Below are 27,114 nucleotides of genomic sequence, written 5' to 3' on the forward strand. Positions count from 1 at the left end.
CCACCGACGAGACCCCTTCTTCAGTCCTCAGGTGTGTACAGGACCTGGCCGCGCAGGCAGCGGGCCGGCTGGCTGGCGCGCTCCCTCCCAGCCGGCTTCTCCGCGCCGGTTCTCGCGCACCGCTGCCTTCCACTAGCCGTTCCCCACCCCAGGCCGCAGGACGCACCCGCAGCGCCACGCTCGTGGTGTCTCAGGTTGTTGAACCAGCCGTCATAGCGCTGCACTTCCCAGGTCAGTGAGAGTGAGTCCTGGCCACCTGTGGGTCAGAGAGTGGTCCGCTCACTGCTAGCTTTCCTGCGACCCCTGAGGGACCCGATGGCCTCGGTCCGCGTCTCCAACCAGCCGAGGGCCCCCAACCCGACGCAAGTGGCGATGCTCCCGCGGCCTCTAGGCTGCGCCGGGAAGTTTCCCATCTCTCTGAGCCGCGCAGCGATCTCACCCCATTTTCCAGCCCCAGGAAGCCTCTTGCCTGCACCAATCCCTTCCCCAACTCCCAAGGGAACTAGCGCCTGGTACTTACCCGTTGGATCCAGGAGTAGAGTCAGCAGAACTCCCAGGAGCACAAGTACCTCTGGCCTTGCGCGGAGCATGTTGACCCTGAGACCAGCGGGGTGGGAGGTGGTACATGAGGAACACAGAGCCAGCCTTTCCCACCTCTGACAGTTGGCGCGAGCTGTGTCCACCCCCATTTCTGGACCGAAGCTTTTAGAAGTATCGCCAAGGACCCACACCCAGAGGGCACTTTTTTAAGGGCACAAGCCTCTCATATCCCTCAGTGAATACCTGTCCATGGACACTGAGGGATGGGAAGATCAAGTCCCAAGTACCGGTCCAACCTCTGACTTAGGGACCCCGTCGGTCAGAAGTCTTTTTCTTGGAATCTTTGCCTCTCTGCTCTGCTTCCTGCCTCTCCCCACTCCCTCCCTCCCCCGCTCCTCAGCCACCCCCGGCTTCACTCTCACCCTCCTCTCTGGATCCTCTGAGGCCAGCTGTGCAGGTGTTCCACTTAGGCTAGACCAGCGACAGATGTGAGCATCTGGATCGGGCCGCTCCCTCTTGCTAGACGGGTGGGGCTCCTCTCATTTGCATAATGACCTCCGCCTCTTATTTGCATGATCTTTTCCCTCCGGGACCCAGCAGCGAAATCCCGACAGCGCTCAGCGCTCGGCCCACGCTGCTATAAAAGGGGTTTCAGGTCTCATGCGACTTCCAAACGCAGAGCGAACCCTCAGAGCCCGCTCTCCCACTTACCTAACTCGGTATCGGCCAATCCAGAGCGCCTGAGAGCAGTTAGCTGCTGGCTTCCTTAAAGGGGAGCGGAGACGCTCAGACTTGACTTGTCCATTGGGTCCAGTGCTCGCACGCAGGGGACAGAGTAAAGGGAAGTGGGACCTGGACTCGGAGGCCAGTGATTGCTCTCCCCGCTGGAACACACCCAGCTCAGCCGGGCTGCAGCATGACTCTGTGGGATGGTGTGCTGCCCTTCTACCCTCAGCCCCGGCATGCCGCCGGCCTCAGTGTCCCGCTACTCATCGTCATTCTCGTGTTCTTGGTCTTGGCCGCCAGCTTCCTGCTCATCTTACCTGGGATTCGTGGCCACTCGGTAAGGGGGTAGTAGAAGCTCTGGTCTGGGGGATGGAGGGCATCTTGGATAACTTGTCTCTGGAGAACCAGGACAGGTAGGAGAGCAGCAGGGTCTTTCATGAAGAGTCAGGCTGAAGCACACTGAACCAGACAAACACAGGGGAGCACACCAGTAGTCTGGTCCAGTACGCACCCCTTCCCCAAAATAGGGAGAGAGCCTCTGCAGGACATTCAGAGAGGACCCCCTAGCTGGAACATTCAGGAGGCTGCTGCAGAGAGTAGATGACCAGTCTGGTAATCCTGGGGTCAGTTCAAGTCTTCACCTGCTGCAGGGACCTCCTCCTCTCCCCAGGCTGCACCTCTACTCCCTTTCCACCCACTTCCTGACCTCCGGGTGATGACCTTCTGGCTAAGAGGACAGAAAACAGCAACTCAGACTGCTGTGTTTCGCCTCTGCACTTGGTTGTCATGTGTCCCCATCCTAAAGCAATTTCTTCAAAGTTGTGGTAAACTGGGCACTTTTTCTTAGATTTCCCCCTCTCCCAGAACCTAAGTTGTGTGTTTCTCAAGGTTCCCCAGGTCTTGTGTTGGTTTTCTGGGAAACTGGCATGCCTAGTAATATCTGAGATGTAGTGTCTCACCTCCTCTACCTGGTGACCAGACCCTGAGGCCTCCCTCTCCTGAGGGAGGTGACCCCTGCCTGCCTAGCACTTCTGGACTCACTGAGCCTCACCATGGCAGTGTGCCGAGCAGGAAGCAGCACCAGGAGTAGGAACCAGATAGCCAGAGAAGAAAGGGGTTGGGGGTGGTGGGAGAACATAAGGTAGAGACAGCCCAGTGGCAGGGTGGACTGGGAAATGGGGCTAGGGAGGTAGAAACACGCAGCCAGAAAACATCAGACATGCCAATGGTTCAGAGGCACTTGCATGACTTGACTTCAGCTTTTAAAGGTCAAGAATGTAACTAGGAAAGGTGGGCAAGAGAGGGAAGTTGCAGAGGCACTAAAGGCCAGGGCAGCGTGGGGTCAAGGGAGGTCTGTGGGAATCTGGTCAGGCAGTACCCAGACCTGACCCAGTGTGTGCTCCTGCAGCGATGGTTCTGGTTGGTGAGAGTTCTTCTCAGCCTGTTCATAGGAGCAGAAATTGTGGGTGAGTGTGTCATGCAGTGGATGGGGAGAGGACCTGGGGTGAGGAAGGGGGTGGCCAGAGGACACTTGGGCAAGTGGAGAACTTCGTTTGGGTTCCCACTCCCTCTTCCCGTTCTCTTTCTAGTGCCCCGGCTTCCACCCTTACCGTGTATATGGATTGGGCTCTAGACGCCCCCCACCCCCAACACCCGCCAACTCTGTGCACGGTTTCCCACTCACCCAATTAAACGTCCCCAGTCTTCTCCCTGACCTTTCCCCGCCCCCACCGTGTGCGTCTCCCCACAGCGGCGCACTTCAGCGCAGAATGGTCAGTCGGCAGCGTTAGCACCAAAACATCCTACAAGGCCTTCAGCGTGGAACGCGTCCGAGCCCACGTCGGTCTGCATGTGGGCCTGGAGGGCGTTAATATCACACTCACAGGTGAGGGGGCTGCGGCTATGTGAGCTCCTGGGGTTGGCAGACAGACACCATGTGTTGGGGGAGGATGGCAGGAGCAGCTGGGGGACCTGTGAGGACAGATCCCACAAGTTCAAATAGCTTCTGGCCCTCACTGATTTGTGTTTTCCACAACCGCTGCCAAACCCATTTCTCTCGGAGTCTCACTTTCCCAACTGAATCCGCTTAGTCGCGGGGTCCTAGCTGTACGCAGCCGGGTGACCTCGCCGCCATCCGCAGGGACCCCAGTGAAGCAGCTGAACGAGACCATCGACTACAACGAGCAGTTCATTTGGCGGATGGGCCAAAACTATGCAGGGGCGTACGCGGAGGCCCTGGAGAAGGGGCTGCCGTACCCGGTTCTCTATCTGGCGGAGAAGTTCACTCCGAGTAGCCCCTGTGGGGTTTACCGCCAATACCGCCTGGCGGGACACTACGCCTCGGCCACTCTATGGTGAGAAGACACTCTGCGTCTGTGTGTGTGTGTATGTGGCAGAGGTGGGGGTGGGGTGGCGTGGGGTAGGGTGGGGGCGCGTGAACCGGAGGATGTGAGTTCCCGCTGCAGCCCGACGCGCTTGGGGTGAGAATCGCAGCCTCGGGGACAGATAGTTATGAGGTCGGTACCGGCCGCCGGAATCCGAAGAGAACCAGAAACGGCTAAACGCCGGCTACTCCCCTCCGGTGTTTCCCTGCGCCTCTGCCATCCCAGCCCCGGGCTTTAATTCTGGGTTGAGATGTAGAGCCAGCGAGCCCGTGGGAAGCTGGGCGTGGTGGAGGACCAGGCTCACAGCGCCACCGCCCACTCCCCGCAGGGTGGCCTTCTGCTTCTGGCTCCTCTCCAACATGCTGCTCTCCATGCCGGTTCCGCACTACGGAGGCCTGACTCTCCTTATCACCGGCGCCTTCGCGCTCTTCTCGGTGTTCGCCTTCGCCTCTATCTCCAGCGTGCCTCTCTGCCAGCTCCGCCTCGGCTCCTCCGAGCTCACCACTCACTATGGCGCAGCCTTTTGGATCACGCTGGCCACTGGTGAGGACCAAGGGAACACGCCCCCGGTGGCTGGGAGCGGGGACGGGATTTAAACCAGCGTGCGCTTTCCAGTTTGCATAGTGAGTTCACATAAATTATCTGATCTTTCCCGCTCAATAGTTCGTAGACGCTGGCATTGTTACACCTATTTTGCAGATGAGGGAGGGGAACGGAGTTCGGAAGGGTTCCTTCGGTTTCTTACCACTGAGCACAGAACCCGCCTATCATGTATCCATACTAGAGATCTTTCTGCGGGTTGTGTGTGTGTGTGTGTGTGTGTGTGTGTGTGTGTCTGGGGAAGAAATGCAGATACTTCTAATAGATGGAGATGGGGAGGCCGGGCTCTGAAGCCCTAACAGCCCCCTTTACCCACCCCCAACCCCGCCCCGACTGCGCTATCGCAGGCGTCCTGTGCCTCCTCCTCGGAGCCGCGGTGTTGAGTCTGCACTACGCTCGGCCCAGCGCTCTTCGCCTCTTCTTGGAAGGAAGTGTCAACGACCTCGAAAGTCCGGCGAAGGGGAGCTCGCCTCTCATCCTCAGCAACCCACTGCATAAGCAGTTCAGGACCTCGGACTTAACCATCAGTACTAACCTGTGAAAGGACTCAACGTCGGACTCCTACTCTGCCTTGGTCCCCGCGCAGGCCGGGGTGCGGTGCCCGCCGAGCGGAGGAGCTCCGGGAGCGCGGTGGGAGAGGCCGGTGGCCTCAGATGTGACCCCCGCTCCGGGGAAAGAGTCTCCCAGGGTGAGCTTGAAATAAATTCTTTCTCTTTTTGTTTTCTAGAAACTCTCCCTCATCTTCCCCGGCTTTTCAAGGCTTTCCTGGCATACGAGACTTCCCTAGGTTGGAGGTAGTCTAGTACACTCTTTCTCTGCATTGCCACTCACGCCGGGTTCTATCTGTCTGAAAAATGCAGAGTAACCCGGGAGAGGGTGCCCCCTAGTGAGTCCAGGGAAGAACCAACCAAAGCCAGCATCCTCCTGAGCTGCCCCAAGGATATGGTAGCAGTGACCAGACAGGTCTTCCCATCTCCCAACCCCTGCCACTGGCCCCCTGGGATCCCTCTCTGCTGAGTGGGCTCGGAAGAAATATTTTTGGAGTTTATTCACTAATTTAGTTTATTCATCAAAGTAGTGGTGTCTGAGGGCCAAGCTATGTCAGCAAGGCATAAAGATGTAAACCCTGGGAATTTTTTTTTTTTAATTTTATTTTATTTTTAAACTTTACATAACTGTATTAGATTTGCCAAATATCAAAATGAATCCGCCACAGGTTTACATGTGTTCCCCATCCTGAACCCTCCTCCCTCCTCCCTCCCCATTCCATCCCTCTGAAACCCTGGGAATTTTTTAAGGTCTTTGGCAAATCCTATAATCTTACTTGGCAAATTTAGAACAGAGGCTCAGAAAGAATGTGGCACACTCAGTTAATATTAGATCTAAGACAAGAAGTTTGGTCTCTTCTCCCTTGCAGTACTTTCATTGTATTAATGAAATCACACCAGCTGGGGCAGTAAAAGAAGAACAAAAGGGACCCAGGAAAAAGGAAATCAAAAGACATGCAGAAGAATGAGAGGGACCATAGGAGAATCACATTGTAACCCCGCACACACATATGTCATTATGTGGGTGAAGCTGGGTCTCAGTAAATGCCACCTTGAGGCAAAACACCAGGGGAGAGCAGGGTTGCTGGGCACAAACAGGTAATCTCTGCTTGGTCTGGTTTATGGGCAGCCTCGATGTCTGCCTTAGAGCTTTTTGTTTTGTTCCACTTTTAACACCAATAGATAGAGCCTCTTTCCCTATTCCACTTTCAGATTGGGGCTGGGAACTGATACAACCCAGCCTGTTGGCAGTTCTGGTGGTTTTGAGGGGGGGGGTTCCAGAAAAGTCTGGAGCCACATTGGAAGTCCAGGTGCCACCAGGGAAAGGAACACAGGGCACAGTTGGTTACAGGGCACAGTCAGGCTCCTCGCAGGGGTCCTCGGAGGAAGCCTCTGACAGAGGGATGTCCTGGGGCTCGGGACTCTCAGTGATGGACCGGTAGCGAGGGCTCAGGAGTCCCCCTTCCTCAGGATTCAACTCCAGCACAGGGTCCTCCCCCACACTCTGGCTGAAGAAAGCCTTCAGCCTGTGGGGCTGTATCCTGTGAGCCACCACCATGGCCAGACCCAGCAGCACACACAGCAGTCCTGGTGATGGAGCAACAAGTATCCCACCTCAGTGATAGGAACACCTCCCAAGGTCATCTTTTCCTAAGAGCATTAGGCCCCTCCTGAGGGAGGCCTGGTGTCCCTGCTTCAGGACAACTTGTGCTCCAAGAGATGATTGGTATCAGGTCATATGTCTGTTATGGGTCTGTTGTCCTGAGTTTTTGGACTCTAAACCCAGTGTTCCTTCAGTTACATCCCAGGGTAGAGAGAGAGAACTCTGAAAACTAAGAAGCACGGGGAGGAGGGCAGGACACACAGGAGGAGGCATAGGAAATGGCTTAAGGGGGCAGACACAGTGGCACAGGAGGAAAGAAGAAAACTGCAGGGCAATTTAAGACTCTTTGAGGCAAGGACAGAGAAGTGTTCCAGGAATGGGGGACATAGGGGAAAGTGTTTTGGGGAAGAGGGAGGGGTCATGAGTTCAGAACATTTTGGGAAGAGCTGGGTGAAGAGAGAGTTAGGGAATAAGGGATATGACAAAGACAGATACATACAAATACAAGGAAGGGAAGCCTGGGGATAAGGAACCTAAGAGGGAGGGGGCTCTAAAGAGGGGAAAGGCATCCTTGGTCCCCAGAGGCAGACCCTTAACCCCATGGGCCTTCTGGGCCCTGGCCCTGAGCCCCCCACTGCCTGTCCCAGGGCCTCACCTGTGGTCAACGTGATCCAGTAGGCAGGCCCACGGTGAGTGTGCAGCGTGGCAGCACCCAGGCGCAAGGGACAGGGCGGGGTGAGGGATGTGGCCGTGGAGAAGAAGAGCAGTCCCAACAGCTGGAAGAGACCTGTGGCCAGCAGCATGTGGCCACCGTAGACCAGCACAGGCATGGACAGCATCACGTTGGCCAGCAGCCAGCAGAGGAATGCCACCCTGGAGAGCCAGGACCTGGTGAAGGCTGGTACCTCTGCCTCATTTGGGGCAAACTTCTAGCTGGAGGGGCTGAGGTGGAGGCTTGGGGACCCAAGGACACCCAAAGAGGTGAGGTGGGGATTCCTGCCTGTGGGTTTCCCAACCAAGTACTGTGATCACTGGCACAAGACTGTCTCACTAGCGATCTCCACATGAGTGTAGGAGAGATGGGTGGAAGCCCCATTCCTGAGTCTAGGCCAGCAGGGCCTGCGGCCATGCTCACCACAGCATAGCCGAGGTGTAGTGTCCCGCTAGGCGGTACTGGCCATGCAGGCCACAGGGGCTGTGTGGGGTGAACTTCTCAGCCAGGTAGAGCACGGGGTCTGGCAGCCCCTTCTCCAGTGCGTTGGCATACTCCTCAGCGTAGTTCTCCCCCAGGCGCCAGGTGAACTCCTCATTGTAATCAATGGTCTCATTCAGCTGCTGCACTGGGGTCCCTGGGGAAGAGGGCAGCTGTGCTCAGCAGGGACCCAAGGGCCAGAGTGGAGATGTACCTGAGCAGCGGCTTATCACACTGGACAGGGCCAGGCTCTGGTCTCCAGTGAGAGAAGGCTGTTTCCAAGGCCTGAGAATTTCCCTTCCTACCACCCGGCATCCTATTGCTCTTTAGACCACTCTGAGCATAGCTCCCAAAGACACAGAGCCGCGCCTTGCCCTCCCTCACAGGTAAGAGCCCTCCCTCACCTGTGAGCGTGATGTTGACGCCTCCCAGCCCAATCTGCAGCCCAACGTTGGCACTGATCCACTGGGAACTGAAGGCCTTGTAGGACGTGTTGGTGCTCACCTGGCCCACAGACCACTCAGAACTGAAATTCACAGCTGGGTGGGGGAGTTGGATATACAAGAACTCAGGGAGGCCTGGGCATTGCTGGGTTAGAGCCAGGGGGAAAGCACCAAGGGGACCGACCATGTCTGTTTCGCTCATAATTGTGTATCCATTAACCAGCATAAGGCTGGGTCATAGTAATTTTGCCAGCGACACGTATGAGATGAATAAATGGGGGTGGGGTGGGATTTCTCCAGTGGTACAGTGGTAAAGAAGCTGCCTGCCAATGCAGAAGATACAAGTTCAATCCCTGGTCCAGGAAGATCCCACGTGCCTCAGAGCAACTAAGCCCACGCGCCACAACTATTGAGCCTATGCTACAGAGCCTGAGCTCCGCAACGACAGGCCGCGGCAATAAGAAGCCCATGCACTGCAACTAGAGAGTAGCCCCTGCTTGCCGCAACTAAAGATAAAGTCTGTGCAGCATTGAAGACCCAGCACAACCCAAAATAAAATTTTTAAAAAATGAATAAATGGGTCAGAATCCAATATCTCCCTCCCCTGGTTATACTTCTCTTACCCCTCCCCTCTCTTCCCCCATTTAGGGAGCGCTACTCAAGCAGCTGGGGGAGGAAACACTAACATAATAAACGGTTTGGGGCAAATACAGGGAGCTTCAACACAGAGACTTTCTATGTTCCCTATTGCCTAATCCCCAAAGCGAAGCAAGCCCTCCACCATTCTTTCCCTCCAGCCTCCAGAGACCCTCTCCCCACAGGCATTCATTTGACCTGCTTTCCACTGAATAAAAATGTTCAGAAGGTTGGAGAGACACATGGTGGAGGCTTGTACCTCTCAGGGAAAGGGTAGACATGAGGGAATAAGTCCAGGGTGAGGGAGATGTGGGAAGGGAGGTCTAGAAGTCCACCCTGAAGCAAAGGCTGCTGTGGGGACACCCCGATGGGAGAGACAGGATGGAGGAGCTGCCCAAGGCAGCTGCCCTTCACACTCACCGAGGATCACAGCTCCAATGAATAAGCTGGTCACTACCCGCAGCATCCAGAACAGTCTCTGTGTCACAAGGTGGGAATGGTGGCTCACGATGCCTCACCCTCCTTCCAAATCCACCCCTTCTCTTTCCAGACTTGGGGAGGGTGCTTGCTCTAAAGCTGAGGTCACTCAGTCAACTGAGATCAAAGTGCCTGGCCCAGAACAGATACTCAGTAATTATCTGTCAGGGAGTGGGGAGCTCTCTGCTGGGAGGGTGGCTGATGTTTTCTCAGGACTAGACTCTCTCTCCTGAATCTGATTGTAACCAGAGAGTCTGGACCCCTCCTCCCAAGGTCAAGGTGTCTCTGGGGCTGGGGTCTGCAGGGTTTGTTTTGTTTCTCACCATCTTGCCCCGAATGCCTGGCAGAATGATGATGAAGGTGACCAATGAAGTCAGAAAGATGGCGACGATGACGGCCAGTGTGGTGTCCATTGGGAAGGTCGGCTTGGGCCCAGCATAGAAGGGGAATGTGTGTCCAAAAGCAGCCATTTTGGGTTGTTCGGGGGAGGCAGAGGCTCTACAACAACAATAGGTGTTCACTGAGTGCCCTCTCTGTGCCAGGCACTGTTCCTGGTGCTGGAGATGCAGCAGAGAGTACACCAGACCCCTCTTCTCTGGAGCTCACCAGACGCCACTGTTACCACCATTCCACTATCCCTCAGCCATCCTTAGCAGTGAGAGAATAAAGGTCTTGGCAATCAGTCTCTGTCACCACATGCTCCCTTCGTAATCCCCAGGTCCCCTAAATCAGTGCCAACGCTACCCTCAAGGCTTCTCTGCTTCCTCTGGGACTGTCTTAAGAAATATAATTCTCTTTTATCTCCCTCAGGCCTCCAGCACAAGCAGACAGATCACAGAGCATAAAAAGAGCTGTATTTATTGTCAAGGTAAGGCATAAGGCTGGAGGATGGTACAGATTACAAAAAGGTTGGCTTTCCTCCTCAGTCCCCAAAGGAACAAAGGCCAGAAAGCTCTGCCAAGTGTATGTAATCCAGCTACATCACCAGAGGGCTGATTCCCAGACCTGGACTGGCCCTCCAGTCTGACCAGCTCTCTGGAGCACCCTGGCTTCTGCACTGGTAACTGGAGAACAACTGAGCTGAACTAGCGAACCTCAGTGAGCACTGAAGGAGCCCGCCCTCCACTAGGAACAGTGCCGGGACCAGACGTCCTTCTACCCACACATCATCAACAGCGGCTCTTCTCCTTGATTTAAATTCCCAGGCTTCCTTTCAGCTCAAACCCTGGCTCAGCTCTGTTCTGTCTGTTCCCTGATCTCAAAGCTATTTGGCTCTAGTTTGTCCATTTGCAGACGAAATACTGGGGAAATGGTACCTGAATCAACCGTGTCTTGTGAAATCCAGATGGAATGGATGCTGTTATTGTATGTATCACAAAGAAAGAAAGAGAAAAAAATCACTGCGAATTAAGTCATGACAGCCAGGACATCCCTGGCGATCCAGTGGTTAAGACTCTGTGCTTGCATTGCAGGGGGCACAGGTTCAGTCCCTGGTTGGGGAACTAAGATTCTATATGCTGTGCAGTGCAGCAAAACAAACAAATAAACTATAACAGCCATTGTTGGTAAGACACATCTCAATTTCAGACATGTCAAAATGTGAAAAAAAAAAAATTCCTCTTACGATCAAGGAACCCAGCTCTGCTCATTTTCCTGTCTATGATTTGTACTGGGGCCTTGGTACCCAGGAAGCTTCATAATTTATAGTTTGACCAGGCAATGTCTTGTTAAGTGATACAATGGAAGGATAAGTTTAGGAGTTTAGAAGCTCTGTATTTTAATTCTGCCTTTGCCTCTTGCAAGTTACTTGACCTCAAAAGAGACTTGACGTTATTTTAAAAATTGGGATGATGATAATGTTAACTTCATAGGGTCATTGTGAATATGAAACTAGATTGTGTCTATAAAGTGTTAAGAATAGTACCTGGAACAGAATAATACTAATAAATAGAAGCTAGTAGATTGGGAAGGAGGGGGGCCTTTCATTACTCCCCGTTTATCTCTTTCGACAATCCTTACAGTGAACCCTGGGCTGGAATCAGTTCTGGGTCTAGTTCCAGTCCTTTACTGACTGATTTTATAACTAGACAGACAAATGAAAACCTCCTCTGTTTCTTAGCTTCCTCATCTGCAATTGGACATGGTGATATCTCCATGACCCATTCTAGTTCTAAATTTTGTGGCTCCCAGACTCTCCCTCTTCTTCTAGGCTGGCCACCTCCTGGTGCTATCTATGGGAGGAAGCATGGTATCAGGCAAAGAGACAATTTAAAGATTCAGACCTCTCTTTGGGGCAAGTCGAATAACCTCTGCCTCAGTTTTAACATGAAGTTTTGCTTTTTCTCTTAACTCTTCAACTCTCCCATCCCAGAGGAATGAAATCTTTTCTTCTTAGGCTCTGACCCCAATCCTGCCCACCTTCACCACCACCTATCTCATCAGTTATCCCCCTTTCTCTTGGTGATTTTGCAGCTCCTCTTTCTCTGCCAGCTCTTTCTCTCAAGGACATGCTTTAATTTCTCCCATTTTAAGAACACAAAGAGAAGGAGCTCTTTCCGTTGAACTTTTGTGTCCCTTCCAGCTGCTACCTTGTCCCATGTTCTCCCTTTCACAGCCAGGTTTTTGGGAAGAACAGCCTCTGTGTGTGTCCACTGCCTTATCTCCTCAGTCCAGTGAATCTGGCTTCTCTCTAACCCCAGTTTCTCCATTAGGTTGTGTGCATGTGTGCTCAGAGCCCAGAGACTCAGTCATGTCTGACTCTTTGTGACCCCATGGACTGTAGCCCACTAGGCTCCTCTGCCCATGGAATTTCCAAGGCAAGAATACTACTGAAGCGGGTTGTCATCCCCTTCTCCAGGGGATCTTCCCTACCCAGGGATTGAACCCGAGTCTTCTGTGTCTCCTGCACTGGCAGGTGTATTCTTTACTACTGAGCCACCTGGGAATCCTTCCCCATTAGGTCACCAAGTGCTAAATTTAAAGGGAAACTTTCACTTTTCATCCTTCTTGCCCTCCCCGTGGTAATTTCTCTTTCTTCTAACTTCCTCCCTGGGCCTCCATGACACCACGTTCTCCTAGGTCTCCTGCCTCTAGCCATCCCTTTCGTGGCCCCTTTGCCAGTTCTTTCTCCCCTCTTAAACAGTCATGCTCCCCAAGATTCTGCCTTGGCTTTCTTCTTCTAGTAACTCTTCATGATTTTCTAGGCAAGTTCATCCCTTCATGAATGATGCTTCTCAGATCTGTCTCCACACAGACTTCCTACTTGGGCTCGAAACACAAAAGGGCCAGCTATCCTGTGGACGTTTTCACTTGGCTGTTCCATGGATGCCTCAGATTTAACAGGTCCCAAACTGAATTCAGTGTCTCCACTGTTTTTTATTCTGTTCTCTTTGTTTCTTCAGTGGCATCACCATCTCATCAATCAAATAAGCCAGAGACCTGGACCATTTTACCTCTTAACTATTTCTTGAAACCATCCATGTATTTCCTTCCCTACTACTGCCTCTGCCCTAATTCCGTCTCATTCTATCTGGCCTGGTGCCAGGACAATTTTTCTAACAAGCAAGTATAATCATTTTATTTCTTTGCTCCGTGTTAAATCTAATCTTCTCACCATCATATGCAAAGTCCTTTGTGATCCAGTCTCACCTATACTTCCATCTCCATCTTTTATGCAGCCTAATCTCTAGCCATTGTAAACTACTGGCATCTCCCTGAATCTGACATGCTCTTTCAAGCCTTCATGCCTTTGTATATACTATTTCCTATGTCTGGAATGCTCTTGCTGTCTTGGAAAACTCTTCTTCACTTTTCAAGTCTCGGCTCGTGTTACCTCCTCTGTGAAGTTTCCTGACGTCATCAGGCCAGTGTAGATGTTCCCACCCCTAATGTTCTGATGGCATTTTGAACGTACCTCCACAATCACAGTAATTACACTGCACTCTGTTTGAACGTCTCTAATCTCCCAAAGGGCAAGGGCTTTGTCTTTCCATCTTTGCATCAGGGGATAAACTTACTAATGCAGCATGTACTTGCTAATCAGTCTGTAGATGGAATGAATGAATGTATGAATGTATCCCTCTCCCTGCAGGTGGCATCTTCTGTTTCTCACACAAGAGGGAGCTATGCTTCCTCACTGTCCTCTACTGTACTCAGTCAACAGTATCACCTACATTGAGGCTAAAGATTGGACAGGAATGGATTTGACCCATGCTGTCAATTTTTAGTGCTTCACAAAATTTTCAGAAAGCCTCTTCCAATAGTTGGAGTCTCCAGAGCATGAATATTCATGTTTAGTTGAATCTGAAACATACATTTCAACTCCAGCTAAAGATAAGTAAGAGTTTGAGGATTAAATTATTTTGTAAAATATGTGTTGGTGATACTTTATTAATATTTTATAACAGATATTTATTGGTCTAAGACTTTTATAACTTATGACACATAGACTGAAGCCGTTACGTTTTGATGGAAGACTATACTTTTAAGGGAATGCTATAAAATGTAGACTATCTTGGTTAATAAGATAGGAAGATAAAGCAAGTTTGAATACATAGTAGTCAAATAAGAGTACATGTTATATGTTGGAATTTCAAAACCAAACATTTGCAATATAAAGAAATAATGATGATGCAATGTATTTTGATTAGGGTCATGTATTAGCATTATTCCTGCATTTATTTCAAAGTGAAGTGAAAGTGAAGTCGCTCAGTCGTGTCCAACTCTTTGCAACCCCATGGATTGTAGCCAGACAGGCTCCTCCATCCATGGGATTTTCCAGAGAAGAGTCCTGGAGTGGGTTGCCATTTCCTTCTCCAATTTATTTCAAAGGGAGGTTATAAAATATTTTATAAGAATGGCTCATCCCCATTAACATTGTGCTTCAAAGAAACACTAACAAAAGGGTTTCTGGATCAAGTATAGAAGAACAACACTAATTTATTTCCAATTGTCCAAAATATTTATTAAAGATGACTAAAACAAAAAGACAGTTGGTGAATAAAACTTGCCTTGTTTAGTTCCTTCTAGTTCAATTTAGTGAATTAGGTCTTCTTTAATCTACATAACCCAATTTAAAGTTAATTTTTGATAACCCTGATCCTAATTTGGCTTTAATCATTAACTTAATAGGCCTCCTGCATGAAAAGGTGGGACTGAAATGAAAAGTCCTCACACCCAACAATCCTGCTTTTTCCACGAAGTTTGTGGTTTCCCTTGGGGACATCATCCTTCCTGACTTGCCAAGGAGGATCTGACAGTAGAATTTTTTCTATAAAAATCTCATGTCAATCTTTAATCCGCCACTTCTCCCTTAGCTGACTACCAGATTGTTATACTGATATAAATATATATTAATATAAATAAGCACAAGAAACACACAGTCAGATATAGGCTTTCCAGGTGACTCAGTGGTAAAGAATCTGCCTGCCAATTCAAGTCTGAGTTGGCTGAGTTGGCAACTGGACAGAGAAGGCAATGGCAACCCACTCCAGTACTCTTGCCGGGAAGGCCGCATGGATGGAGGAGCCTGGTAGGTTGCAGTCCACGGGATCGCTAGGAGTCGGACACGACTGAGAGACTTCACTTTGACTTTTCACTTTCATGCATTGGAGAAGGAAATGGCAACCCACTCCAGTGTTCTTGCCTGGAGAATCCCAGGGGCGGGAGAGCCTGGTGGGCTGCCGTCTATGGGGTCGCACAGAGGAGACTCAGTTTCCATCTCTGGGTCGGGAAGATCCCCTGGAGGAGAAAATGACAACCTACTCCAGTATTCTTGCCTGAAAAATTTCATGGACAGAGGAGCCTGGAAGGCTACAGTCCATTGGGTCACAAAGAGTCAGACACGACTGAGCAACTGAGCATGCATGCATGCATGGTCAGATATACACACCTACAGGTTCATATAAATAGAAATATAGACAAAACAAGGAAGGAGTTCTCAGTACCATAAACATCTAGACACAAAAATCCTGCATCAGAGGCCCCTGTGACAAAGTTGAGGTGTTTTCTCACTGGGTGGGCCAATTTCCACATTCTGGGGTCTTCCTTTTCTCCTTTGCCACCTGGCCTGAGAGGTAAGGGACGCCTTTCCTCTTAAAATACTAAAGTATTTCTCATGCTTAAGTTGCAATTCAGATACAGATTACCCATTCCTTACCTACCACAGGATAGAGTGGGGTTCCTTTTTGTGTGTATTAGGGGTGGTCAAGAAATAAAGCTACAGTCTTCAAGGAAATACAGCCTAGTGCAAGCTCCAGACTTCTGCATTCAACGTTCTTCTGTACATTCTTAATGTTCTGTGGCCTCTCAGGGATTTCTTCCTAAAGTCTTTCTCTGATTGCCTTCTGCTTCTTCTGGAACCGGTAAAGATGACCAATTCTCTACAAAGGGAGTGTGGGTGACTTGCCTGGAGTTGTCAAGAACTCTGACTAGTGATACCAGTTGCTAGAATGTGATGGTTTATTTCTCTGTTTGGGGTGGACCCCACTCAAAGTTCACAGCTCTGGATGGCTAAAAGGACCCTGTCCAGAATTCCTGTCCCAGTCTCTTTTCTTCAAGAAGGTGTGTGGGCACGTGTACGTGTGCTTTTGCACCAAAGAAGGCCGTTAAGTGGAGAAATAGAACAAGATCTGAAAAGTGGGTTGGGGCAGGAATCCTTAACAAGGGCTGAGGTGGTTAAGGACCCTAGGGGTGCTGAATCTTGCCAGCCGAATTACCTAGACCCCAGTTAAGCCGAGGTAAGGATTCTACATCTGTAAACCTCGTGGCCTTAGTAAGTTTCTTGTTGTTTTGTTCTTTGCCTCTTAGTTTCTCCCAATACTTCGAACTCCCACTTGATCTGAACCTGGGCGGATGTGGGAAGTGCGCCTCTAGGGGCCGGGGCGGGGACAGCACTTCAAGGCCCTCTTCGACACCCACCCGGGCCACACAGACCGCAGCAGTTTACCCGCCACTTAAACCCGGACTGCTGTTTCCTACCTTTGCCTCTTCGAAACAATGCGTGCCTGGCAGCCGGCGCCGCTCGCCTCTTCGTGGTGGAACCTCACACGAAGCGCTCCCAGATATGGGATAAAGAAGAAACCAGGTCCGGACGCCCTGTCACCAAAAGCGCACGCCCTTTCTCTTGGAGGGGTTTTCTTGCAACCCCTACTCTTCTCCTACTGCACTTAAGTAGACTACGACCGGACAAACCAGGTCCGGGATGCTTTCCCGCCCTCCCCCGCCCTCGCCCTCGCCCCGCCCCTCCCGCTCCAAGTACCTCTCAACCTTCTCAGACCGCACCCCAGTCTCTGCGGCGCTGCGCCCGCCCCCACCCAGCCTAGGACGGAAAAGGGACGGGTGCGCGAGAACGGTCCACTCCGCAGCCAGCCCTCCGACTCCTCCTTCCCCTCGCCCCTGGCGCACAACCCCGGGCAGTTCTAGCACAAACCTAGCGATGCAATCCGGGGTCCAGAGGGGCGCGGACGGGGCTCCAGGGCGGTGAGACCCCCGAGATCTCACGACGAACTCCGGGTGGTGGATGTTACCACGGACTCTTAAAAGGTCTTAGGACGGATGCCTTGCTCGAACGCCTAGCCTGGTTCTGCGGGCGTTGACCGGTGCTCTTGGTCTTATCCGCCCGCGTGGAGAGGATTGGGCAGCGTCTCCCCTGTCCCTTCGCACCCTGTCTCCTCTTCGGCCCTCTCCCATCCCCAGCAGACCTTTTAGAAGCCGACTCGCTCTTTTCTCCGCTCACGTGGCTTCGCCACTGACCGGACGTCTACCCCATCTGAGCTGGGCGAGCCCGTGCAGTCTCACCTTGCGCGCCCGGGTCTCCTCGGAGCACCTCTGCGGGTCCTGGCAGTCCACCCCGCCCCGCCCCGCCTTAGAACTGGGACGCGCAGTCCCCTCTTCACCCCCCAGCCCTGCCCGTCCCCGAGCAGAGAGGGAGAAGGCGCCGGACTCAGCGCGCGTCGCCGGCCCAGCAGCGAGCCCGGCGGGAGCCAAGCAGCAGTCAGCGCTCGAGAGACGCCGCGGCCGCAGGTCAGATCCAGGAGGGCTCGCGCGTGCACGGGAGCTCAGGGGAAGGTGACTGCGGTGACACCGCCACACGTTTCTGAGGGAAGGGGAATTTCAGCTTTGGCGCCGCTGCGCCTCCATTCTTAACCCGAGGCTAAAATGAGCCTGTGAAGACCTATCCTCCACGGCTTGGAGAGACTGGGTTTTTCGGGAAATGGGAATGTTGGGTGGCCTAGTTCGCTTGGACGGAGGGGCTGTCTTTGGAGCGCCTCTTGGTGCCACTGCATCATGTCAGGGAGGGAACTTTGGGCTTTTAGAGTCCAGGCTTTCCCCTTTCGCCCACCCTTGGGACCAAGATGGAATACCTATGGCCTTGACTCATCTTTCCCCTACCCCAGGGAACTCACCACTCTGGTACTTTGGGTCTGAAAAGCAGCCATGTGGGGAAAGAACTAGGCACCTGTGTTCTTTCCAGGTTCTACCACTGTCTGGGGCTTCACTGCCCTGTCATAAGGCTCTGCTTTCCTTTCAAGATTGTTGGGAAGTAAGTGGTTGTGGCTACCCACCCAGGAGTGGTTATGAAGCATGTCCACTTTGCTCTTCAGGTGTTTCCCTAGCTTGGCCTGAAAGCTCACTGCATGCTTTTGGTACACTGGTGACCGAGGGAAAGGGACAAGACATCCTAGATCAGGGAAGGGGCACTGTGGCCACTTCAGCAGGTCCAGCCTTTTGGCTTTAACTATGCAAAGCCCTTCACTGGGGGTGGAGAGAGTGGCATGCTGAGCTTTTGGATTATGACTGGGCCTAGGTTGTTTTTGTTTGTTTGTTTAATCTCCAGATTGCCTTTAGGAGGTCTTCACTAGCCTTGCACTTCTCAAGGGACTCAGCAGCCTGAGTCCCCTGCTGCCTCAGTTTCCCCATCATTCCTGGGTGATGTGCTGGCCTGAGAGAGAGAGAGAGCAGCACCAAACACACGAGCACCTGGGGCTACATCCCTTCTGAGTCTGCTAAGAGAAGCCAAGCTCCAGCCTACCCTCTTTATATCATATTTACATAACACTTGTCAATTTTCTTGCCTTGAATTCTACCTCATTCTCACATTTGATTTTAGTAACCAGGCTAGGAGGTAGACAGTTCAGGCTTGTATATTCTCATAGCCAGAAGAGGAAACCAAGGTCCAGAGCAGATAAGTGACCTGCCTAAGATCATCACACTACTGGACTGGCCGCTGCATAGCATCCTGGCCTCAACCCAGTGTTCTGGCCGACAAGCAAGACTGTGTCCAGGGAACACATACTGTGGAAAGACGAGTCAAAGCAAGTTTTCCCAGGACTTCCCAGGTGGTCCAGTGGTTAAGACTCTGCACTTTCACTGCAACGGGCATCAGTTCGATCCCTGGTCAGGAAGCTAGAATTCTGAGGGCTGCATGGCATGGACAAAAAAAAAAAAAAAAGCAAGGTTTCCAATTAATTTTAGAAAGTAAAGTTCAGGAAGGCAGAGGTTTCTGTCTGCTGTATCACTTAATCTCCAGTGCCTAGGTCAGTGCCCACCATGTAGTGGGTGCTTATCACGTGTTCATTGAATGAATGAAAGATTCTTGGGAGAGAGTGAGTCTCCTGCCATTTGCTATATACCCTGGCCTTGGCCCACGCCCATGCCCTGATTTCCAGGGGCTTCCAGAGACCCCGATTCTCCTGAACTGCTGGAGCTCATTTTCTCCATCCTTTGTCTTTTTTTCTAGGGTCTCTGTTTTAGGGTGTTCTAACACCTGAGCCGTATTAACATTTTCATCATGAGGTTCCACTTTGCTCTGGTATGGACACTCCTGGTTGGACCATGGATGCCCATGGGTGAGTACAGACTAGAGAAGCATGGCTAGGAGCAGAGGAACCCAGGATTCTCCAGGATCCTCCAAGGACAGAAGCTGTGTCATTTTCAAGCTGTGTCACTTTGTATCCCTAGTCCCTAGCTAACACAGCACCCTGCACATGGTGAGTGCTCATTTCAAGCCTCTTGATTAGATGAATGGTAATGAAGTGAAAAATTTCCCCAAATACACAGAACTAGAGAGCCTTCAACTGTGTCAGTACTTCCTATTGTATTCCTTACAATCTGGGGGCCCTTTCTCTCTCCTCTATCTTCTCTTGTTTTTCATAAAGTCACCTCATAGAGGAAATGACTAATTAGACACACAAAACAAAAAAGAATCTTGGATTCAGATTGGACCCAAAGCTGAAGCGAAGTCACCAGTGTCTTAAAACAATATGATAAAAACAAAACCCATTAAGATCTGGGAGTTCCTTGGTGGCCTAGTGGTTAGGATTCCTGGCTTTCACTGCCATGGCCTGGAATCAGTCCCTGGTCAGGAAATTGAGATCCTGCAAGTTTTGGTGTGCAGCCAAAAAAAAAAAAAAAGAAGACACCAGCCCAATAAGTTCCATAAGAGTTTCATCTTGTTACTTCAGCTTTGGACTGCCTCTTACTAGAATCTGAGGCCATTCTCTGTAGTCTGGGTTTCTGCAGAGAAAAGTGGCCTTAAGGTGCCACAAATCAGGTGTAAAAGATCAAGTCCCTGATCATCAGGGGTAGGAGACGCAAGAAGAGAAAGCAGAGAAAGTCTGTGCAATGATGGGTCTTGGCTGGAAGCCATAGGATGGTGAGACAGCCCCTGAAGCTTCTGCCTTGCCAAAGCTGCTCACAGTCCCATTCTTCCCAGTCCTCTCCTTCCCTGGGCCTTGCATTTTCCATTTTTTCCTCCAGCTCTTGCCTCTTATTCCCAGAGGCATTCTCCCTCATGCCCTACCCAAGAGGTGGCCTCCTTGTTCTGCCATTGGCTCATCATATTTTAGAAATCACATGTGTATGGCCGCCCTAATTCCTTCCCCAAGTCCTGGATCCTTAGTTGAATTCTTTGCTCAAACATCACAGCCTGAGTCATCTTCCATCTCAGATCCCCTGCTGAGTTTATGGGTATAAGTGTGCTGATGTGCAAGCTCTGAGGTCTTGGGGCAGAAAGGTAGCTCTGAGATCCTGTCCTTGGTCTGAGTGGAACGACAGTCTCTCTGGTTGATGAGAGTCCTTTTCTTTGCTCTGTTCTCTGAGGTGAGCAGAGAGGGAGCCTAAGCCCTGTAACCTCCTAGTCTAAAGAAAGGAATCTGGCTGGTCATCTGATCTACTGACCAGAAGCATCCTTGCTCCACATCTACACTCTTCCTTCTGCCCCCATTGCCTGAGTTCTTCCCTCAACAGCTGAGTGCTTCCTCCTAGATCCTAGTTTTTGGAGAATAAAATAGAATCAGTAGGAGGAATTATGTGGGGAACATAATGCCCCAGAAGAGGAGGCAACAAGGTTATCCACACGACCAGTCAGTCCCTGATCCCACCCAAGAAACTGGGAAAAAGACCTGAGTAGCAACAGGCCCCAAAGCCTCAGCCCCATGGCTCACACCCTTGCTCTGAGCTCTGCTCAACGGGACAGGGCCAAGCCCCTCTCCATTCTGCCCCTGTCCACAGGTGAGTCAGAATGACGTTCTTCCCTGGGTGGAAGAGTGGCTGACTCTTGCACTGTGTGATGTTTTAGGGCTGGGAAGAGTTTCTGTCCCCAGGGAGCTGAGGTGTGAGGGCAGTAGAAGATTCCTGCCTCCCTTGCCCCATTGCCACCCTCCTCTTCCTCTCTGAGGCCATTTATCAGTAGATACCAGTTACACAACTTTAGTGCTCCCTGCCATATTTTCCCACTGAACAGCTTAAAGATTGGGCTTGAATTTGGACATCACTTTCCCCTGGGTGATCTCCCTCTGCACCCTTCCTTCTGCACTGTGCTGGGTGTCCACTTTCTGCTGCTCCGAGTGCCAGGCCCCCTGGACCCATACCCAGCCTGTCCTCTCATGCACTGACTTGCTCAGCTGCCCCTTCCCTCTGTTCTCACACAGGATCTCAGAACTCCATTTCATGGGAGGTACAGCGATTTGATGGGTGGTACAACAACCTCATGGAGCACAGATGGGGCAGCAAAGGTAGGTGAGAGCCAAGTGGAGACCAGAGCTGCAGGGTCAGGATAGTAGTCATCACTAAGGGGCAAGGGCTGGCTGGTACCCAGAAAAGCTCCTTCATTCCTAAGATTTTAGAATCCATGATTTGGAGAGGAGCCTGGGAGAAGGGCCCAGGAGCCCCCTGAGAATTCATCCTTATGTCTCCCTCTCCTCCACTAGGCTCTCGGCTACAGCGTCTGGTCCCAGCCAGCTATGCAGATGGCGTGTACCAGCCCCTGGGAGAGCCTCACCTGCCCAACCCCCGGGCCCTGAGCAACACCGCCATGAGGGGCCCTGCAGGGCTGGCCTCGCTGCAAAACCGCACAGTGCTGGGGGTCTTCTTCGGTGAGGGCCTCAACCTCTGGGGAAGGGAGGTCTGCGGGGTCAGCTGGACACCTCTGTGTCATTAGGGAGTGACAGAGAGAAGTGACGGAGGGTCTGAGAGAGGGGTGTGAGAGATGGAAGAGGAGTCAATGGGGTGGTGGGGTAGGCATGGGAGCAGGGGGAGAAGAGAGAGGCATAAATCTGTACCACCTTAAGCTGTTGATGGGAGTGGGAAGAGAGGACCATGGGCATAATCCTGAAGGGCTCATGGTGGGACTCTGTTCTCACTCTGCCCCTGTGGCTCCTAGGACAGCTTCAGGGCAGGGTGCTGATTCTGGTACAAAGGCTGAGGATGGGGGTGCTAGGTGGGCCTGACCCCACTGACTGGGGGTTGTTGGCTCTGAGCAGGAATGCTCAGCTCCTGTCGGCCATCCCTGGTGCCCATACTTGCTTTCCAGTGTGCAGCATCCCACTGAGGCTGGCAGGCCCTCTGGGCAGGCTGCTTCCAGCTGCATGTCACAGCCAGTGCTGCCAGCCCTGCTGCCTAGGCACACTCACGGGCACCTCCCAGTTACCAAGGAGAAGCCCAAACTTGACAATGAAAATAGTTTGGACAAAGGGTTGGTAAGGGGTGGGGAGGTCAAGGCTTAAACTTGCCCGTAATGGCTTCTGAGTGTTTTAAAGCTTGAAGGGAAGGAGCTGGGGGTCTACATACACGGCTCAGGGGCCCTCTGCTGGCCCTACCAAGCCCTCCCCAATTGCTGGCAGGCTACCACGTGCTATCGGACCTCGTCAGCGTGGAAAAGTCTGGCTGCCCAGCCGAGTTCCTCAACATCCACATCCCGCCCGGAGACCCCGTGTTCGACCGCGACCAGAGCGGGGACGTGGTCCTGCCCTTCCAGAGGAGTCGCTGGGACCCCGAGACCGGACAGAGCCCCAGCAACCCCCGGGACCTGGTGAGCGCAGCAGACGGGGGTCGGGGGCTGGCGGGACCCGAGGCAGCCGCGGAGAGGATCCCATCCCGCCGCACCCACGACAGCCGCGGGCCCTCACCCCTCCCGGACCCGCCTGGCCGCCCGACCCCAGGCTCAGCCTCCCGCCGTCCCCGCAGACCAACGAGGTGACCGGCTGGCTGGATGGCAGCGCCATCTATGGCTCCTCACACTCCTGGAGCGACGAGCTGCGGAGCTTCTCCGGGGGGCAGCTGGCGTCGGGACCCGACCCCGCCTTCCCGCGGGCCGCGCAGGCCCCGCTGCTCATGTGGACGCCGCCAGATCCCACCACTGGCCGCCGCGGGCCGCGGGGGCTATACGGTGAGGCGGCGGGGGCCGGGCGCGGCGCGGTCGAGGGACGGAGAGGGGCGCCCCGGGGTCCAGCCCGAGCTCATCTCCTCCCTGCGTTCCCGCGGCGCGTGCAGCCTTCGGGGCCGAGCGAGGGAACCGCGAGCCCTTCCTGCAGGCGCTGAGTCTGCTCTGGTTCCGCTATCACAACCTGTGGGCGCAGAAGCTGGCCCGGCGGTACCCGCTCTGGGGGGACGAGGAGCTGTTCCAGCACGCGCGCAAGAGGGTCATTGCCACCTACCAGGTGGGTCCCCCACGGCCTGGTCCCCGAGAGACTCCAGAGCCCTCCCCTGGACGACCCCTCCAGAAACCACCCTCGCCTGCCCAGAGAGCTGCCATCTAGGAAAAGCCCCTGAGGGTGATAAGCAGGCAAAGCGCTACTCACGCAGGAGGTTTTCTGATTATTATTTCGCAGCCTGCTCCCCACCCACCTGCCCTGGTTGCTTGTGGGGAACAGGAACCTCCGCACCTCTCCTGTCTGAGAGTGTGTCCTGTGACTGTCCCTGCCTGGTCCTCATCTCCCTCCTAAGCCTTCCTTGAGCTCAGATCCCTCGTGGCCTGGCTGCTCCAGCGCTGGCCTCCCCTTTCCCCTCTCTTGACCCTCAGAACATCGCCATGTATGAGTGGCTGCCCAGCTTCCTGCGGAAAATGCCCCCTGAATATGCAGGTGAGGGGATGGGGAGGGAGGAAGGGAGAGCTTGCTGGAACTTTTTTTGGTGGGGGCGGGGGGAAGTTGAGTGATTTAAGGGCTAAATCTTACCAATCCTATCTCTTCGCTCCGGCCAGGATACCGCCCTTTCCTGGACCCCAGCATCTCCCCTGAGTTCCTGGCTGCCTCTGAGCAGTTCTTCTCCACCATGGTGCCCCCTGGCGTCTACATGAGGTGAGAGAGGGGCTCAGGTGTTTGTGTGTGGAGGGGTGGGGGTACATATTGAGAAAAATCTGCCCTCAGGACAGGCTTACCAATCTGAAGTATGCCCATTCCCCAGAGAACAGTGACTAGGGAAGGAAAGAAGGACAACAATTGTTTTAAAGAACACGTTACTGTGTGTGTGTTTAATATTTATTTATTTGTTTGGCCGAGCCAGGTCTTAGTTGCGGCAGGTGGGATCTTCAGTCTTCATTGCGGCATACAGGATATTTTAGTTGCAGCACGTGGGATCTAGTTCCCAGACCAGAGCTCAAACCCGAGCCCCCTGCATTATGAGCGCAGAGTCTTAGCCACTGGACCACCAGGGAAGTCCCCTTCAGTGGTTTTTAAGCACCTTAATGTCCACTTTTTTTTTGCAACCGGTGTAGATATTAATCCCCCCAATTAAAGACCAGTTAATTGAGGTTCAGAGGGTGAATCATAAAGCCCCCAGCTCTGCACCTCAGGTTTTGACACTACATGGGGGCATTTTTAGCTATAAGAACAGAACATGGGGCTTATAAGCCTTTGGAGGGCATTACAATAAAAACATGTGAGGCTGAAGAAAAGTGTTGGCTCCAAAATAATGAGAGGGAAACTTTAAAAACATACATATTAAGTTAAAAGTATGTAAAACAAAGCATGGCAGTCTATTTTTTTCCCCAGCTGCATTATAATTGAAAACATTCATGGATTAGATTTTTTTACTCTAGAACAATTTCTGGATATGGCTGACGATGGCTAAGAAATTGTAGTACTTGAGTTATCCATAGACAAGTAATTTCCAAAAAATGATTAATAATCCCTTTTATATGTTTTAATTTACATACATACATATACATATATATATAAAGAATGTTGCCCATCATCCGGTTCCACAAGGAACCACTTGTGGAATTAACCACTGCAGCTATCTTCCAACAGTATACCCTGAAAAAGAATTTGGGACCAAAAAAAGGATAAGGCACTCTGTGCTTTGGAAAAACAGACTCCTTAGATAGCTAGAGATATCTCAGGAAAAAAAATTTTAATGAACCCATATTCTTTTATCTCCCCACACATAGAAAAACACAAAACCATTAACCAAGGTACTGATCCCCATGACTAGCAGTAACCTTCTACAGAGACGAGTGTTTGCACCCATTCTCTAGCCAAAATCATATATATACACTAGCTTCTCTCCCAACCTTTTTGGAGCAGTCCTCTCAGAGCTACTCAGAGACTGTTTCCTGGACTATAGTCCTCAGTAAGCTCCCTAAATAAAACTGGAACTCACAACTCTTATGTTGTTCATTTTTTTTCTGTTGACAGTTTATCTATAACTGTATCTATATCCATATCCATATCTTTACCTGTCAAGAGAGAGTGAGAGAGAATGAAACATGGCAAAATATGGGATACAGTTTTAGAAATTTGGTCTAATGTGGAGAGAGGGACCTTCCAAAAATCAGATTGTTTAGGACCTGACCACACACCACCTTAGGGAATCAATGACCTAGGTCCTTGTCTCTAGCTTTGGAGACCAGAGCTGATGCCTGCCTGACATTAGGACTTCATAGCCTCAGTCCCCACTAACCTGCTTCTTTCATTTCAGAAATGCCAGCTGCCACTTCCAGGGGGTCATCAATAGGAACTCAAGTGTCTCCAGAGCTCTCCGGGTCTGCAACAGCTACTGGAACCGAGAGGTCAGGATTGAGGTTGTGTGTGTGTGTGTGTGTCTGAGGGTGTGTGGTAAAGGTGGGCAGTGGACTGAGGCAGCCAGCTGGGATGGGCTGGGGTGGAGGAGGCAGCCCAGGGCACCTCAGCCTTCTCCCCTACCAATGTCTGAGATGATCAGGTAGCTGTGCACATCAAACGTCAGTTCTCCTCCCCACCTCAGGGCAGTGTGAGGCACGGGGGTGGGGGCTGTGCAGATGCGGCTCTACATGTGTCACTTCTTCCTAGGTTTTCCTTCCCCGATGTAGGCACTGGAGTACCCCAGCCATCCCTTCCCCCAAGGAAACTTCCGGTTAGACACACCTGGGCAGCGTGTGAATGTGTATGTGTGAGGAGGGCAAGGTGGAGGGAGGAATTCTGAGAGATTAACAGGAATCATCTGTCCAGGCCATTAGGGGTAAGGAGCATTAACCATTCATTTAAAGCAACATCAGATACTCCATGTAGTATGTTCATAGAGGGCAGGTAAGAGGAAAGAGGGGAGAGGAAAGCAGAGTCATAGATCTGGGCTGAAAGAGATGTCAGTGTCCTGCTAATACCTTTGTATTATTTTACTTATTTTATTTTATTAATAAGGCCCTTTTATTAAGGGCAGGACACTGAGTTTAGAGAGGTCCTGTCACACAACTGGTTGCTAACAGAGCAAGGGTCAAGATGTAGACCTAGTGCCTTTGGCAACTGTACCATCAAGTTTCCTAAGACAGAAGTAAAGTTTTAGGTCCCTTGTGCTTGTGGAGATCTGTGTCCTAGCAGCATGCGTTCTGGATGGATGGGGACATTGTTCATCCGGAGTAGGGGATCAAGCTGTAGAGGAGGAATGACTCTCCAGTTTGGGAGCAAACAGCAGGACTGGGTGGGCCCAGGACCCAAAGTGTGGGGTTGAGGGAGCCTGACTGCCCAACATCTGGCCCCTTTAGCCACACCTCTCCCCTCTCCCCACCCCTAAAGCACCCCAACCTACAAAGAGCTGAAGATGTGGATGCGCTACTGCTGGGCATGGCCTCCCAGATCGCTGAGCGAGAGGACCATGTGGTGGTGGAGGACGTGCGAGGTGAGGCTGAGGCTGTCCCTGCAGGCTATGCAGCCCTGGCCCCTGGGAAAAAGTTCAGTGGGAGCTCCAGAACCAGGCAGGGAGGCATGCCGGGTTGGGGGGACAGGGTGTGGGAAACCTGCACTCTCTCATTGCTGACGGAGCTTCTGACCTGCAGACCACAGCTCCCTCTGTGTGGGTATGGCTGGCGTCCCAGGGCTGGTGGGAACCCGGACATGAGGTCCAGGAGCTGCCTCAGACTCTTCTGTATCTCATCCCCAGATTTCTGGCCTGGGCCACTGAAGTTTTCCCGCACAGACCACCTGGCCAGTTGCCTGCTCCGGGGCCGAGATCTGGGCCTGCCCTCTTACACCAAGGCCAGGGCAACCTTGGGCCTGCCTCCAGTTACCAGATGGCAGGACATCAACCCAGCCCTCTCCCGGAGTGATGGCACCGTGAGGAGGGTTTGGGCCCCTGCTGGTGGGGCCGGGTGGGGGGAGGTCCAGGTCACGCTGAGTTGAGACACAGAAGACAGACAGCAAGATACAGGCTCCAGAGACAAGAACCTGGTGAGAGGGGCAGAGCTCACCCAGGTCGCTTTTCCCAGGATCACACA

At 52.2% G+C, this 27,114-nt stretch overlaps 4 protein-coding genes across 8 annotated transcripts in view; 2 read left to right on the plus strand and 2 right to left on the minus strand.

Moving 5' to 3' along the window:
* DUOX2 (dual oxidase 2) overlaps nt 1–1,105 on the minus strand; it is a 19,335-nt gene extending 18,230 nt beyond the window's left edge. The window contains exons 1-3 of one of the 2 annotated variants that reach the window (XM_025295514.3): nt 963–1,105; nt 521–597; nt 167–256 (exon numbers count right to left, since the gene is read on the minus strand). In XM_025295514.3, the coding sequence (XP_025151299.3) occupies nt 167–256; nt 521–590 (160 nt within the window). In that variant the 5' untranslated portion in view covers nt 591–597; nt 963–1,105. Of the gene's footprint in view, nt 1–166; nt 257–520; nt 598–783; nt 877–962 lie in introns of those variants that run through there. The other variant, XM_006076313.4, reaches the window with a different exon arrangement.
* Nucleotides 1–16,616, plus strand: part of DUOXA2 (dual oxidase maturation factor 2) — a 17,593-nt gene extending 977 nt beyond the window's left edge. Inside the window, exons 1-8 of one of the 2 annotated variants that reach the window (XR_006639724.1) lie at nt 1,206–1,603; nt 2,675–2,732; nt 3,017–3,151; nt 3,407–3,620; nt 3,979–4,193; nt 4,598–4,938; nt 9,960–10,017; nt 15,957–16,616. Coding sequence is in view for 1 of the 2 variants with exons in the window: in XM_006076311.4 (XP_006076373.1) it covers nt 1,457–1,603; nt 2,675–2,732; nt 3,017–3,151; nt 3,407–3,620; nt 3,979–4,193; nt 4,598–4,791 (963 nt within the window). In the remaining variant the exon portion in view is untranslated. Of the gene's footprint in view, nt 1–24; nt 232–1,205; nt 1,604–2,674; nt 2,733–3,016; nt 3,152–3,406; nt 3,621–3,978; nt 4,194–4,597; nt 4,977–9,959; nt 10,018–15,956 lie in introns of those variants that run through there. The other variant, XM_006076311.4, reaches the window with a different exon arrangement.
* DUOXA1 (dual oxidase maturation factor 1) lies at nt 5,534–16,262 on the minus strand. 2 transcript variants are annotated; one of them, XM_006076307.4, is made up of 7 exons: nt 16,128–16,262; nt 9,473–9,647; nt 9,093–9,150; nt 7,998–8,132; nt 7,537–7,750; nt 7,057–7,274; nt 5,534–6,385 (listed from the first exon to the last, which is right to left on the minus strand). In XM_006076307.4, the coding sequence occupies exons 2-7, from the start codon at nt 9,617–9,619 to the stop codon at nt 6,144–6,146; spliced, it is 1,014 nt and encodes a 337-aa protein (XP_006076369.3). In that variant the 5' UTR covers nt 9,620–9,647; nt 16,128–16,262; the 3' UTR covers nt 5,534–6,143. The 2 variants fall into 2 exon arrangements, with proteins under 2 accessions (XP_006076369.3, XP_006076372.3); XM_006076310.4 differs by lacking the exon at nt 7,998–8,132.
* Nucleotides 16,617–16,754: 138 nt separating the features above from the next.
* Nucleotides 16,755–27,114, plus strand: part of DUOX1 (dual oxidase 1) — a 33,582-nt gene continuing 23,222 nt past the window's right edge. Inside the window, exons 1-12 of one of the 2 annotated variants that reach the window (XM_045162065.1) lie at nt 16,755–17,171; nt 18,889–18,997; nt 21,080–21,163; nt 21,359–21,523; nt 22,271–22,458; nt 22,614–22,815; nt 22,920–23,086; nt 23,449–23,509; nt 23,629–23,725; nt 25,347–25,437; nt 26,417–26,519; nt 26,781–26,953. In XM_045162065.1, the coding sequence (XP_045018000.1) occupies nt 18,940–18,997; nt 21,080–21,163; nt 21,359–21,523; nt 22,271–22,458; nt 22,614–22,815; nt 22,920–23,086; nt 23,449–23,509; nt 23,629–23,725; nt 25,347–25,437; nt 26,417–26,519; nt 26,781–26,953 (1,389 nt within the window). In that variant the 5' untranslated portion in view covers nt 16,755–17,171; nt 18,889–18,939. Of the gene's footprint in view, nt 17,172–18,590; nt 18,998–21,079; nt 21,164–21,358; nt 21,524–22,270; nt 22,459–22,613; nt 22,816–22,919; nt 23,087–23,448; nt 23,510–23,628; nt 23,726–25,346; nt 25,438–26,416; nt 26,520–26,780; nt 26,954–27,114 lie in introns of those variants that run through there. The other variant, XM_044924966.2, reaches the window with a different exon arrangement.

This window comes from Bubalus bubalis, chromosome 11 (assembly GCF_019923935.1).
Source record: "Bubalus bubalis isolate 160015118507 breed Murrah chromosome 11, NDDB_SH_1, whole genome shotgun sequence".
In the NCBI taxonomy this organism is placed as follows: domain Eukaryota; kingdom Metazoa; phylum Chordata; class Mammalia; order Artiodactyla; family Bovidae; genus Bubalus; species Bubalus bubalis.